This window comes from Pongo abelii, chromosome 6 (assembly GCF_028885655.2).
Source record: "Pongo abelii isolate AG06213 chromosome 6, NHGRI_mPonAbe1-v2.0_pri, whole genome shotgun sequence".
In the NCBI taxonomy this organism is placed as follows: domain Eukaryota; kingdom Metazoa; phylum Chordata; class Mammalia; order Primates; family Hominidae; genus Pongo; species Pongo abelii.
The window spans coordinates 139,022,010-139,037,447 of NC_071991.2; the positions used below are offsets into that span (position 1 = coordinate 139,022,010).

General features: G+C 39.8%; 2 protein-coding genes across 4 annotated transcripts in view; one reads left to right on the forward strand and one right to left on the reverse strand.

Annotated features, from left to right (window-relative positions):
• The window catches only part of AGK (acylglycerol kinase), a 103,117-nt gene extending 90,147 nt beyond the window's left edge, over window positions 1-12,970 (forward strand). Inside the window, exons 13-16 of one of the 2 annotated variants that reach the window (NM_001131400.1) lie at window positions 253-350; window positions 8,025-8,095; window positions 10,293-10,377; window positions 11,558-12,967. In NM_001131400.1, the coding sequence (NP_001124872.1) occupies window positions 253-350; window positions 8,025-8,095; window positions 10,293-10,377; window positions 11,558-11,695 (392 nt within the window). In that variant the 3' untranslated portion in view covers window positions 11,696-12,967. Of the gene's footprint in view, window positions 1-252; window positions 351-8,024; window positions 8,096-10,292; window positions 10,378-11,557 lie in introns of both variants that reach the window. The other variant, XM_009243295.4, reaches the window with a different exon arrangement.
• The window catches only part of DENND11 (DENN domain containing 11), a 90,821-nt gene that overhangs the window by 30,306 nt on the left and 45,077 nt on the right, over window positions 1-15,438 (reverse strand). Inside the window, exons 9-10 of one of the 2 annotated variants that reach the window (XR_010140941.1) lie at window positions 15,261-15,418; window positions 11,557-11,654 (exon numbers count right to left, since the gene is read on the reverse strand). Coding sequence is in view for 1 of the 2 variants with exons in the window: in XM_054559905.1 (XP_054415880.1) it covers window positions 15,261-15,331 (71 nt within the window). In the remaining variant the exon portion in view is untranslated. Of the gene's footprint in view, window positions 1-11,556; window positions 11,655-15,260; window positions 15,419-15,438 lie in introns of those variants that run through there. The other variant, XM_054559905.1, reaches the window with a different exon arrangement.

Sequence of the window (15,438 nt, forward strand, 5' to 3'; positions counted from 1 at the left end):
TGTGCCATCAATGGGCATAGCAGTCTCTGTGTACAGTCTTTCTGTTAATGTGACTGCTTTTGGTAGTGATGTTTTAGGCACAGAGATGCCATTTTTACCTCTATGTATAAGAAGCATGAAATACATAAAATGAAGGCAAAGAGTCAGCAGAAAGGTTGAGAAGCTGAGCCGAGCAGCTAGCAGCTAGCCGTCCGTGGTGGGCGGTGAAATGTTAATGGAAGAAACTGACCTGTATCTAATGGATTCCCACAGCCCTTTCCCAAGAGGTGAGCCCAGAGGTCTGGAAAGATGTGCAGCTGTCCACCATTGAACTGTCCATCACAACACGGAACAATCAGCTTGACCCGACAGTAAGTGTGCTTTTTTATTAGAAAAGCATTTGGTACCTAAGAAAAGTGACAATAGCTATAGTCCTCTCCCACTAATTCAGTTATTTTTATTTTTACCCTGTGGAGATAGAGAGGGCAGAGTCAGGAGAAAGAGGATGTGGTGTGCCTTTAAGGAATAACAGCAATGAGGAGAAGGTGCCACCTGCAGGAGTGGCATAAATGCTTCTGGGGCTCTGATCACATGTTCTGCTCATTGCTTAATTGGCATTCAGAGAACTTAGGGCAAGAGGGCTTTAGAAATGAAAATTAGCTATTCCCATTTGTCACTGGAAAAAAATTGTGGAACTTTTACTTGAGTAAATATCCACGATTTTTGTGACTATACTAAATATGTCAAATTAGATCCTCAGGAGAAAAATACCCACACACACGCATCTGTATCTACATCTACATATGATTTATTTAGGCCCAATCTATAGGTATGCACTATCCCATATGGTAGCTATTAGCCACATGTGGCTAGTTAAATTTAAATTAATTAGAATTAAATAAAATTCAAAACTTAGTTCCTAAGTCACACTCACCACATTTCAAGTGCTCAACAGCCATATGTGGCTAGTAGCCACCATATTGGAAAGCACAGGTATACAGCCTGTCCGTCAGTGCAGAAGGTTCTGTTGGGTGGTGCTACTATAGACAATACACCCAAAAGTATTGAAATAAAGCAGGCATTGGCAAACTGGTCTGCCACCTGTTTTTGTATAGCCCAGAAGCCAAGAATCTTCTAATTTTAAATGATGCAAAGAAAATCAAGAATAATTTTTGTGAACAGAAAAATATGTAAAATTCAAGTTTCAGTATCCATAAATAAAGTTTTATTGGAGCACAGCCATAATTCATTTACAAATATATTGTCTGTGGCTGCCTTTGTGCTACAGGGGAGAGCTGAGTAGTTGTGACAGATTGTATGGCCCAAAGCCTAAAATGTTTATTATCTGGTCACTTACAGAAAAAGTTTACTGACCCTAGTATGGAGAAAACCTTGGTAATTTATATCAATGAGAATGCCAATAGGAAAGTAATTGTTAACTGGGGACTAATTACATTCAGCTTGTATGCAAATTAGTCTGTTCACAGTTGTCTAGGCCAGTCTGAAAATTAGTAGATGGAGTTGGAATGTCATGAAAAGTTTGATTCCAATATTAATAGAGTGATAAGTTTGATCTAATATTAATATTCAGAGTATTGAGATGTTTTCTAACTATGAAAATAATACATGTCTATTGCAAAACATTTGGAAAACATAGCTCCCTTCACCCTATAAAAAAAATTCTAGTTTGATTAAAGAACTAAATGTAAAATAATAAAATCATTAAAGTATTAGGGTAAATGGCACATGTTTATACCTATGTAACAAGGCTGCACATCCTGTGTATGTACCCCTGAACTTAAAATAGAAGTTTGAAGTTAAAAAAAAAGTATTAGGGTGAAATCTAAGTGATTATCAGTATAAAATTAAGGAGGACAAGGCCTCTCTAAGCATGACATTTAAGGCAGAAATCATATTGATGCATTTGTCTTTTTATTTAAAAAGACATTCTAAACAAACTTTTAAATGACATATTGGGAAAAATATTAGCATGTGATAGACCAGGAATTCACTTTCCTTTTAACAAGCTCTTAGGATAAAGCAATGAGAAATGGGCAAAGGACTAATATAAAAAGTGAGCAAGGGGTAAGAATAGAAAATTCATAAAAGAAATAAGCATATGAAAAAATAGCTTATATTTGCTGACTATTTACTACATGTGAGGCACTGTCCTAAGAATTTTACATAATATTATGTAATCCTTATAGGTAGATATCTTTATCTGCATTTTGTAGGTAAGGAGACAGAGTGATTTCAGCAAAGAAATGCAAATTAAAATAGTAACATTGAATTGTCATGACTAAGAAGCATGTTATAGATTAAAAGCTTAGTGGTGGTGTGTGTTTCTGATGGGAATATAGACTGGAACATCCTGTCTCAGCAATTTGGTATAGTATATATGAAGTGTCTAAAATATATGCATACCTTCGGCCCTATTAACTGTATTTCTAGGAATTTATCCTACTGAAATAACCTGATGAATATATAATGTAGGCAGTCCTTTTTTACATAATGGAAATCTGAAAAACACTGGTGAAAGTGGATATGTGAATGCTAAAAAAAAAAAAAAAATAGATTCTGTTCCAGAGGAATTTAAAAGAGAAAGATAAAATTTCTAACTATACATCTCCTTTATACCAAGTCTTTAATAATATGTATTCCGAGTATTTTGTTCATGTTCTTTACCATTGTTCTTTTCTCTGATGACTGAGTACCACTGAATGGATTGAGTTCAGTGAGTATGTGATTGCGCTCAAGATTAGCCACATTCACAATGCCAAGTGCTTTTTATCTTTGTGCCTAGTATAAAAGTATACGATACTGTGCTGCTTATCACTAGTAGCAGCAAATTCATTTGTTTCTTTTTTTGCGCAATTCTTTATAAAAATAAAAGCAAATGCAATACAATAAAGGCAATGTAGCTGCCGTGTAATAGCTCAAAATGTTCACTTATTAAAAGCAGCACATTCAGTGTATGAAAGAAGCTGTAGGAGTATAGAATGTGTGAAAATTAGGATCTCTTATACAACTATGCTCACTGTATAATAGTAAAATATTTGCAATGAACTAATCAGACTGAATAAATTTTGGTACATTTATTAAAAGTCATATCTATTTTATATATGTATTATTTTCTATCTATTGACATGGGAAAAATAGGTGAAAAGATTTGCAACATAGTTCCATTTTTCTTTGAAAAGGAAATACCCCCACTTATAAGTAAGTTTTGTGAATGATGAAGGTAAAGCTCCAATTTTATGTTCTTTCCAAACAGAAAGCCAGTTGTCCAAGCACCATTTATTGAAATCTCCATTTTCCCCCATTGATCTTCAATAAACCTCTGCCATACATCATGTCTATATACATGTAAATGTTTCTAGTCTCTTTCTTCTATTGTTGTTCCATTTTCTCATATTTATACTAATACTCTGCTTCTCTTAATTATTATAGTTTTATAATAAGTTCTATGTTTTTCTCTTTTTACACAGTCTCTTGGCTATTCTTAGCTCATTTGGGTTCTATAAATATTTTAGAATGTTTATTTTATTAAATTCCACATAAAAATGTTATAATATTGATCTCACTGCATTGTACCCATAGATCAATTTGGAGAGAAATGACATTTCCACAATATTGACTCCTCTAGCATATGAACGGGGTGTCTCTCTTCATTTATTTAGGTCTTCCTCTGGAATATCCTGTCTTTTGCTGGATATATTCCCAGTTATCTTAATTTTTATGCTATTCTAAATAATATCTCTTAAAATTTCATTTTCTACCTGATTTAGTAGATGGACATACAATTGATTTTTTATATCAGTGCTGAATCAGCAACCTAATTAAATTATTATTAATTATTCTAACTTTCTTTCAATGAATTCTTTCAAATTTTCTACAGATTTAGTCATGGCCAATGCAAATAGTGCAAGTTTTGTTTTCTCTCTTCAAATACTTATCCTTAGAATCCTTCATTTTACTTAGAGCACTGGATAGGACCTCAGTACATGGTTAAATAGAAGTAGCAGTAACAGGAGTCCCCATCGTCTTTCTTATTTCTGATTTAGAGAGAAAGTCTTCATTGCTTCATTCTTGTATTTAATGTGTTTTCTTTTTTTTATAGATACCCTTTATCAGATTAAGGAAGTTCCTTTCTACTCCCAGTTTGCTAAGCATTTTTATCTTTCATGTTAAATATCTTAGATATTTAATTTTATCAAGTACTCTTCCAGCATCTATTGAGATAATAAAGTTTCTTCATTTAATCTGTCAGAGTAATAAAATGAATTGATTTTTGAACGTTAATGTGAGACTTTTGGCCAAGATGGAGCAAAAAGCACCAGCTTTATACCTTAAACACCTTAAAAATTGGACAAAATCTATGAAACAACTATATGAGACATTGGTATGAGACAAGCAGCATAGGACAGTGAGTCCAGAGAGCAAGGAATCGAACACGGTGAGCCTGATGCTTGCCCCAGGTGACCGCTGGAGAGAGGCCACAGCCTACAGAGAGGGAGCCCACACAAAGCCCATGCCCCACGTCAGTTGAGGGGTCTTTGAGAATTTTGAGAAATCAAGGCAGCTAGAATTGCAAGGCAGGATACAAGAGAGCCACACGGAGAGGAAAGCTGCACCCAGAACCAAGCTAGAGGTTTACGGAGGTCTCCTCTGGAATCTTCAGCTGAGTACTGACAGGTGCATGCATGTGAGAAACCACCACCCGAGATGGAGGCTGAGTTACCTACCAGTGAGCAGGCGGGACAGCCTCAGGAGAGTCGGTCCTCTCACAAAGCCAGGAATAGTTTGTGTTCAAACCAATTAGAGTAGAAAATCCTCTTCAGATATGGGGCATTGGGTAGTGTCCTCAGAAAGGTATCGCCTCACTAGTGAGTCAAAATTAATTCTAGACTAAAGGATGCCCTGTTCCCTGTTAACAAAGCTAAAGGCTCACCTCCAGAGAACCACAGTTTCTTTATAGGTAACTTAATTGTGCCTCCAGAACAAAGCTTTAGAACAGGGGTCAGCAAAGGACAGCCCACAGGCCTGACTATCTTGCTGCCTGTATTTGTACAGCCTTGAAGCTAACAATGTTTTTTACATTTTTAAATCATTGAAAAAAATCAAAAGAAGAGTATTTTTCTGTTACGTGTAGAAATTGTCTTCAAATTTCAGTGTCTGTAAGTCAAATTTTACTGGAACACAGGCACGCTAATTCATTTGAGTGTGGTCTCTGGTTGCTTTCAGCCACCATGGCTGAGTTGAATAGCTGTGAGAGAGACCTCATGGTCTGCAGGCCTACAGTGTTCACTCTCTGGCTCTTTACAGAAAATGTTTCCCAACCCTGTTCTAGCTGAAGTGTGGCTCTCCCCTGGGCTCTGCCTTTCCCACAGCCTTTAAGCAGTGGCTGTGTTTTCTTTCTTTACCTCCCCTTGTATGCTGGGCCTGGTGACTTGGTGGCTGTCCTCCTGACTCGTCACCGCTTTAACCCATTCTTCCTCCTCCTCTCTAACTAGCCCCCCAGCCCCACCTCTCAATGTCCTATTGTCAGAGCAGATCATTGCTCCTGGGAGCTCCTGAACCCTGGGCCACTCTTACACATTTATCTATAATGTTAATTCCTAGCCCACTGTCTCTCTCTCCAATACTACTCCTGTCTTAATTCTCAACACGGCAGCCAGAGTGATCCTATTGAAATGAAGCCAGAACATATTTCCCTCCTTAGAACCCTCCAGTGGCTCTCTGATTCATTCAGCCTAAAAGCCAGCTTCCTCACCATGGTCTATGAGGCTCTGCTGATGTAGCTCCTCTCTTCCCTGTCTTCCTCACTTGTTGTCCCTGTCACTCGCTCTGCTCCAGCCACACGGGCTTCCTTGCTGTTCCCTGCTGTCAGACATGTTCCCCCACCACCACCTGAAGGCCTCTGCCCCAGTAGTTCCCCTTGTGTGGATTGCTCATCCCCAGATTAGGGGTTCTCAAAGTCCAGCCCTTAGATCAGCACATCAGTATCACATGGAAGTTGCTCGAGATGAAAATTCATGGGCCTCACCCCAGATCTACTGAACCAGAAACTTGGGATGGGGCCAGAGTCTGAGTTAAAAAAAATTATTTTGATTGATTGATTGATTGAGATGGAGTTTCACTTGTTACCCAGGCTGGAGTGCAATAGCGCGATATTGGCTCACTGCAATCTCTGCCTCCCGGGTTCTAGCGATTCTCCTGCCTCAGCCTCCCAAGTAGCTGGGATTACAGGCACCTGCCACCACACCCGGCTAATATTTGTACTTTTAGTAGAGACAGGGTTTCACCACATTAGCCAGGCTGGTCTTGAACTCCTGACCTCAGCTGATCCGCCCGCCTCGGCCTCCCAAAGTGCTGAGATCACAGGTGTGAGCCACTGCGCCTGGCCAAAAATTATTTATTTTTTAGTTGACAAACAAAAACCAGAGTTTGAGTGTTACCTGCTGTACAGTGACACTTGCTAAAGTTTGAGAACCACTGCCCTGGATGGTCACATCGCTGACTCCCTCACCTCCTTCAGGTCTCTTCTCCAAGGCTTCTCCACGGGACCCCCTTTTTTATAATGCAGCCACTGCCATCAGCGCCACCTCATGTTCCTTGCTCTGCTTCTTTGATCTTATTTTCTAATAAACTCTAATATAGTTGTGGCATCCTTATCTTCTAACAGAGTTTATAATTTACTGTTTTACTATGATCGATCTATTCCCTCCCGTCTCTACAGTAGAAAATAAGTTCTTTGTAGGCAGAAATTCATGTGGGTTTTGTTCATTGGTGTAACCCAAGCTCCATGGGTTCATGGTGCATGATTGGCACTCAGTACGTAGTTAAATAAAAGGTGAACTTTCAAAGTCATCCACTTTATGTTTTGTAATTCTTAGTTGAGAGTTCTTTGTTAGTTACCCTTTAATCTTAGGCAAAGGCTTTAAGGCTCTCAGAGGCCTCAAATCCTGGGCCTGAACATTTTGAACCTACCCCAAAAGAAACAAGACCTCTATTTGAGGCTGACATAGAAGTTGTAGGATTGATTTACAGAGGGCTAGGTTTGTATGGCTAGTCACTGACTGGTAGCAAATTATGGGAAGTGGTCCAAGAACCAAGTCTGTTTTTAATAGCCATTTTGTCATAGCTGAAATCATCCAGAGCTTTCCGTGGCTGGAAACATTACCATAGAATAAATGGATTGCTGTTTTTCAACTCTGGTTGCACACCAAATTTGTATGTAGAGCATTAAAGGAGCACAGGCACTTGGGCTCTCCACACCAAGCAGCTGATTCCATGCTGTGATGTGAAGCTGATGTACAGTGAACACTGAGATTGCTGGGATGTGAAGCTGATGTACAGTGAACACTGAGATTGCTGGGATGTGAAGCTGATGTACAGTGAACACTGAGATTGCTGGGATGTGAAGCTGATGTACAGTGAACACTGAGATTGCTGGGATGTGAAGCTGATGTACAGTGAACACTGAGATTGCTGGGATGTGAAGCTGATGTACAGTGAACACTGAGATTGCTGGGATGTGAAGCTGATGTACAGTGAACACTGAGATTGCTGGGATGTGAAGCTGATGTACAGTGAACACTGAGATTGCTGGGATGTGAAGCTGATGTACAGTGAACACTGAGATTGCTGGGATGTGAAGCTGATGTACAGTGAACACTAAGATTGCTGGGAGGGGCTGAAAGCTTGGCCTGCAAGGGAAGTCATCCTAGAGACTAGAACAGCTAATAATTACTAGTGAGTGACAGAACGTCCAGAACCTCCCACTCTGAGTTTTCTGTTTGCTTATGTAGTAAAAAAAAAAAAAGCCAAGCAATGGAGATGAATTTTCTATAAATTATACCTCAGTAAAGCTCTTAGTGAAAAAAAAAAAAAAGACTGAAAATAGGTTTGGAATTAAATCACTACAAGTAGAGTCCCCTATCTATACATAGCTTCAAACTATGAACCATCAAAGCTGAGGATGACAACAGGCTGCATTAGCCAAATTTTAAGAGTAATGACATTAGTGTTCTTAACCTTTTTAGAGCAAAGAAGATTTTCTGAATATCTGCATTGAACCCGACACCATCAGCAAAGGAGACTTTATAACTATAGGGTAAGTGGACTGGGGTTCACAGGAAATGAGGCTTGTGATTTTCTCAGATTTTACTATTCAGAGTGCCCCATGAAGTCTGAGACAAATCCAGCCAAAGCCTTGTCTTGTTTGGGAATTTCGATGTTATTTCTTTCCTATGGGCTGACATGTATAGTGCCCCTCTCCCATGCTGGCCATCACTGTTCATTTTGTGGGGATCACAATGTAAGAGCAGTCTTTGTTTTTCAACTGAAACCAGAGAATTCAATGGAGCATGACACAGCGTCAAGAACTTTGGTTTCAGGGTCAAAGAGCTGAATGCAAATTTTGATTCTGCCACTTACCCGACGTCATGATTCAGATCATTTAGCATCTCTGAATCCTTTGCCTGTCTACAGAATGAAATAATCATCTCTGCCGATCTCAGGACTGGCTTTCAGCCTTGAGTAAGAGAATGTGTGTCAAGCCTTTTTATATTTTGAAGCACTTCACAGTATCCATTACTATTTATGTCAGTTCACCATGTCCTCCTATTCCCAGGGCCTTCATGAAAAACTGGAAAAGGTATTGAGTACTTTGGACATTTCCCAGGCCTTTTTCCCTTTTCCAATACAGAATACCCTTCCAAGTCCTGTGATTTGTTAAGTCCTACCTCTGCCAGAATTTTATTGGTAAAGAACACTATAAATCCTCCTTCAGAGCATCTGAGGAGCTGGCGTGTTCCCATGCCAACTGGTAATCTGCTCAGCTCCGCTTTTCTGTGCTTTGTCTCAGAGCTCCCTCTCGTGCCCATTTAGGGATCACACATTTCTGCTGCAGCAGCCTGGTCTCCATGGCTACTTCATTATCTACACAGGCACATAAGTTTGTTGTTCTCGCCTTTGGCATAAATTCTTCAGAGACTGAATAGCTGATTCTGCAGCCTTTGATTTTCTTGCTGTATCTATAGGAAAAAGAAGGGAAAATCCTGTTCCTTCTACGGAATGTCCAGAAATCACACAGTCTTCATTGACAGTCTGGCCAGTGAGACCAGCAATATTCAAATCTCCTTTATGATACTGGTATCCAGAAATAGAGACCCCAATTCTATTGCTAAGGTTAGGCGAAGCCACTATGTTCTGCATTGTTAGCACCAGTGGCAGCCAGTGTCCTCCTCTTCTCTACAGGAAGTGAAATAAAGTAATGTCTGTTTCCTCTGGATATCTGAGGAGAACATTGTGAAGTTGCGTTAGAAAACTCTGATACCGTTTCTTAGAGTTACTGTTGTTAATAAATGATAAATAATGGACTGATTTACTTGGATTAGCTTTTACTGTATTTCCACTGCCTAAAAGATGTATCTGCATGAGGTGGAGTGTGTGTCTGTATATGCGCTGGAAATTTTACTCCATAGTCACTCAGTCAAGGTAGATACTGTATGCCAAGCAGACCATGTTATAAAGACAGTCATCCCACGGTATCCTTGGGGGATTAGTTCCAGGACCTCCCTCAGATACCAAAATCCACAGGTTGTCAAGTCCCTTCTACATAGTGGTATGGTATTTGCATAGACTTAGGTACGTCCTCCCTATGCACATTAAATCATCTCTAGATTACTTATAATACTCAATATAATGTAAATGCTATGTGGATGGTTGCTGTACTGTATTCTCTAGGGGATAAGATAGTCTGTACGGATTCAGTACAGGTGAAAAATATGTATTTTCTATCCACAGTTGGTTGAATCCACAGGAGTGAGACCCACAGATAGGAAGGGTTATCAGAGAACTTCTAAGACTAGTTGTTCATATACATAAAAGAAATATCTACATTAAAAAAAAATATTTTCTTTCAAGTAATAAATCACAAGAAGTACCAAATACCAGTTTAGTACTTTTCCTAAACAATTTCATTCTAATTTTTAAATTTGAGACTAACAATCCAAGAATTAGGTACATGTGGAATGATTATTTTTGCCTCAATCCATTTTTAAATCAAATTAAGAGCATTTCGGAGAAAGTCATAACTTCATGCCCAGTTCTCTACATTCAGTCTAGAATGTATCACAATGCTAAGCAAGAATCACTGTTGGAAAAATTATTCACAGAACTCTCTGGCTTAATAGACCATCTGTCCACTTATGTAAGCTCATAAAAAGGGGGAAAGAAGTTGCTACATTGTTGCAACCCAGTGCAGTTGCCATCACTAGTCTTAAGCTTGCTTTTTCCTGTGCCCACAGAAGTCGAAAGGTAAGAAACCCCAAGCTGCACGCCGAGGGCACGGAGTGTCTCCAAGCCAGCCAGTGCACTTTGCTTATCCCGGAGGTGAGTGGGGAAGGGGTCGGTAGTCACAGCATTTGATTCGCTCGTCATTGGCCTGCCCCTCTGCGGTGTCCCATCCTTCCTCTCTGTTAGCTGACCCACACTTAGGCACGTATTGTGTGCCAAGCATTCTGCCAGGCTCTGGGTCATATTAGCCGGGAGCTGAAAAGGATGGCAGAATCCCCTTCAGAGTCATGGATTTAGAGTTGGGCTTCTGAAGACTCCCATCGTTTTCGAGCCAAGGTTCTTCCCTAAAGTGAGTTTTAGGTCTCCTTTTATTTTTCCACATGTAAATAATGCAGAAGGTTACTACATTAAGACACATAGAGAATTGTCTAGCTGGCAAATGTTAATAGTGGCTTTTACTTTAACATTTTTTATAAAGGATCTGGAAGCAGTTTTCAGTTCAACACTGAGTTTTTCTGTATTATGAAATGCCATGCTTAGAATAACCTATGTAAGTGAAAAAAATTGGAAATAGAATCTGGAATTGGGAGGTTATTCAATTGGCAATATGGAAAAAAAGGAGGCTCTTCAGATAGGCTTTGAAGACATGTGGCCATTATATTACTGTATTCAGACAAGACTATAGGTAAATAGAAGGTATCCCCATAGTGACTGGCATCACAGTTTCGACATAAATATTAAATTAAATGCATGAGTTATGGAAGGGTTTCATAGACTGTAATGATATTAATGTTGATATACCTTAGGTATATCAAGCTAAACACGTCTTAGAGAATAATGAAAATGATCCAGCAGATATAATAGCTTGTCATAAGAGAATTAGCTGTCTTTCTCTATTTTTATTTGAGAAGGATTAGCATAATATAGAAGGACTATGTATATGAGTTCCTTAAGACATGGCAGGACCCTTGCCTTTTAATACATATTTGAAAATTATAACCATGTTGTTCAAATCCCAAAATACTCTGGGAGGAGATAGGGGCCAAAAAAAGAAAATAAATCCTTTTTCATGGATGGTAGAATTAGGATGTTTCCAGAACCAACACTATGACCATCATAGTAGGCACTGAATTTTTTTTGTAAAAGAACATTAGGATAACTCAAGAGAGGATGTTGTTTTCCATAATGAACTTCTTCTGGTGCTGCTGTGAGACCTCCAACTCCAGTAGGCCACTGATGTGGGTTTGAGCTGTTCTGAATATTCTCTTCTCCCCAGGGAGCAGGGGGCTCTTTTAGCATTGACAGTGAGGAGTATGAAGCGATGCCTGTGGAGGTGAAACTGCTCCCCAGGAAGCTGCAGTTCTTCTGTGATCCTAGGAAGAGAGAACAGATGCTCACAAGCCCCGCCCAGTAAGCAGCAGAAGACAAGCACTCTGAGACCACACTTTAGGCCACCGGTGGGACCAAAAGGGAACAGGTGCCTCAGCCATCCCAACAGTGTCGTCAGAGGGTCCCCAGGGCATTTTCATGGCAAGTACCCCTCTGCCCCGACTCCAGCAGTGCTTCCCAAAGTGTGCTCTGTCACCTGCTTTGCAATCAGCTTCCATTAGCGCATGTTTTATTTTGGTATGACGGTCGGCCCTCCTAAACACGGACTTTCATCATGCTGGTTCAAGATGGAAAAGGACTTTCTTCTGTTTTCTTCCAAAGTGCAACCACAGTGGAGAGCCCACAGTGGGCTTAGCCTGCCTAGGCCCTTCCATTTCTCTTCTTTGACCGTGCTAGGAATTCCAGGAAAGTGCATTCCTTCCCTGGTGACCTTTTCCTGTTTCTAGGCTCCTCCACGGGTGCTGCTATTTTGTGAGCTCCGGCTCCTGTTTAGCTTTTATTTCAGTTCTATCCTCAGTCCAGAAACGTATGCGAGGTTGTTTCAGCCCCGACTACAATATTGGAAAATGCTAGTTTTTATTTTTTTTAAGTAGTGCTTCCTAAATGGTTTGCATGAGAGCCACCTGGGGTACATGTTGAAAACTGATTTGGGGTCCACCCCAAACCTAATTTGGGGATGGGACCCAGGAATATGCATTTTTAAAAAGTCATCTGCCCTTCCCAGGTGATTCTATAAGTTGTCCCTCAGCCGTACTTGGAGAAATAGTGTTTTAAAGCAGTGGTCCACAAAGTATTCTGCTCATGTGCCCCCAAAAGTATTTTGAAAAATCATGTATCCCCTCACCCATCTAAGTTGACATCTAAAATTTTTCATGGGAAGTTAAATAGTTGACAAAGCATGTATTTGCTGGTGTCATGTAAATATTGGTATTTTAAAATAAAAACTGTTACATCACTATTCTAAACATATCCAGTACAATTTAAATATCACAACAATTATAAAAATAAATGAGCTAGTTCTTTAGTAGTTGAACATTTCAAATTGGCTTTTCTCCTTCTGTATTTCCATACCACTTTTCAGCCAAGAATCCTATCATAATGTAATCTATTATGCCTGACATCTTTTAATCATTCACCCCATTATCTTCTTGTCAACAAAAAATATAAATGGAAATTTTTTTTTAGCTCTTGCTTTAAGTGTTTGTTATCTCAGTCCAGAACCAATGTTATCATAATTAATTATTGGTATATAATGAAAACGGTATTAATTCTTTGATGATTAAAAGTTGTTTTATTAGAATGTTCTTTATCCTAATTAGTTCATTGATCCAAGAATACATGAATGTGATTTACAGCTGAGATGGGGTTCAACCTCAGCTGTATTCCTTGTTTCATTTCTTTATAGATGTAAGCACATAAATTCTATGGAATAGAATTATGTTAACAATGTTTTTACAGTTCTTTGGATTCCTTTGGAATTTTGACAAAGATCACAGTGCTCTAATCATCAAGAATTATTAATGATGATCTATCAACTAACAACTTGATTAGATTCTCCTTTAGTCTGTTGAAAGACGAGAACTAAAATCCACCTGATTTGCCAAGGCTTTGCCAGCCAGTCATTAGCACCATTTACTTTTACTATCGCTGACATTTTCCTTTGTTCAGTGCCCCTGAGGTTCTTGCACTCTAAGGGGCAGTGCACCACAGGAAGATCAATGAGGGAGGATTGCGAGGGGGAAGAGGAGGAAGCAGAGCTGGCAGGCCTTAGCTACAGGCTCTCTCTCAGGCAGATCCCTTTTAAGATAAAGTACATACACCACGCCCACACATCCCATGGAGAGAGACCAATGCTTTAGTAGATTACAGAACAGCTATGAAAAGTCCATGAATGAAGATCACAAAAAGGAAGGCTTTCTTATTATTTCATACTGTATTCTTCAGGGTGGTAAAAGTTCTGCTTTTAGCAAAAACATAACAGATGGTTCCAAACATCAGCATAAAGATCACTCATCCCATACCACCCACAGGTAGGGAGGAAGAATGCTGTGGTATATGAAAACAAAAGTTTTCACCTGAGCTGAGAGCATTTAGCATATCGTGGTTCTGTAACAATATCAAGGACCAGTGCAGAATCTGGCTTTCTTTTCTGATAGGCTACCAGTGTGTGTTTATGTGTGCTCATTTTGTGGTTCTAATCATAATGGTACATATAATTAGGGAAGGATATGGAAGCCACTTTAGAATCTTATTCATTTTTAAATATAAATATGCCTTGTTTCAAACTTTGTTTTCTTGATTCAGGCTCTTTCCTGTGAGGGCTTGGTTTCCTTATTGTTGACTGCCTTGTTCTTTGCCTTGTCCTTCCCTATAAAGCCTGCATGGAAGACGTTTAACAGTGCAACTAAAAGAGAGTCAGCTGAGTGAGGCTTGTCAGCCAAAGCTGGAATGCTGAGCTATCTGGAGGAGAACCTAATAACCCAATTTGGGGATGGGGCCCAGGAATCTGCATTGGGAAGTGGGCCACCCTTCCCAGGTGATTGTTTAGTACAAACTTTTTGACAGATTAATTTCACTCAAATGCAAAGATTAATCCCAGCACTTTGGGAGGCCGAGGCAGGTGGATCACCTGAGGTCAGGAGCTCGAGACCAGCCTGGCCAACATGGTGAAATCCCATCTCTACTAAAAATACAAAAATTAGCTGGGCATGGTGGCATGTGCCTGTAGTCCCAGCTACTCTGGAGGCTGAGACAGGAGAATCGCTTGAACCCGGGAGGCAGAGGTTGCAGTGAGCTGGGATCGCACCACTCTGCACTCCAGCCTGGGTGACAGAGCAAGACTCCGTCTCAAAAAAAAAAAAAAAAAAAAAAAACACAAAAACCGTAGTTGCTTTCTATTAAGACAGGATTTTAAATAAAGCTTTTTTTCCTTTCCCTCACAGCTGTTTTGCACATATCTGGATGCAGTTATATTTCCTAAGTGCCAGTGCTTCACATATGTAACTGATGCATCAGTTCTCACAACAACCCTAGGAAGTAGCTACAGGTTGAGTATCCCTAATCTGAAAAGGTGAAATCTGAAATGCTCCAAAATCCGAAAGTTTTTGAGTGCCACCATGATGCTTAAAGGAAGTGCCCAGTGGAACATTTTGGGTTTTGGATTTATAATGCAAAGATTCTAAAATCCTAAAACATCTGAAATCTGAAAATACTTCTAAGTCCCAAGCATTTCGAATAAGGGATACTCAGCCTGTAATAATATACGGTTACACAGCACAGAAAATAGGAACCTGGCTTTGAATCCAGGCCACTTGATTTACAGAGCCACCGATAGCAATGTACTCTATACCGGTTCTAAATACATACTGTAACTTCCCAAGAGGTTAAAAATGAAATAAAAGTTTAGAATATACACATACACCAAATATATACCAAATACATAAAGTTTTAAACTGAACTTTGATAAGAGAGTTTGTAAAGTAAAAGGGTGGTGGTCTCTGTGGGATTCTAGAAGTTCCTGATGTGGTTAAGGGTACACAGCCCTGGCTCTTCTGGGTGGCGCAGTTATTCCCAACTTTGTTTCCCATTACCTGGAGAAAGTCTGTCCAGACCGTGGCTTCTAGAAGGACAGGTAGCAGCTCCCCAATCTCCTCCATCATCACTGTAAGTGAAGTCGGGTTCAGCCCCCACAGGCTCTGCTCATGGAGTGGGCCACCATTCCTTCCTACCACAAACCACATTTCTCGGACTGGAGAAGGGATTGCAGCA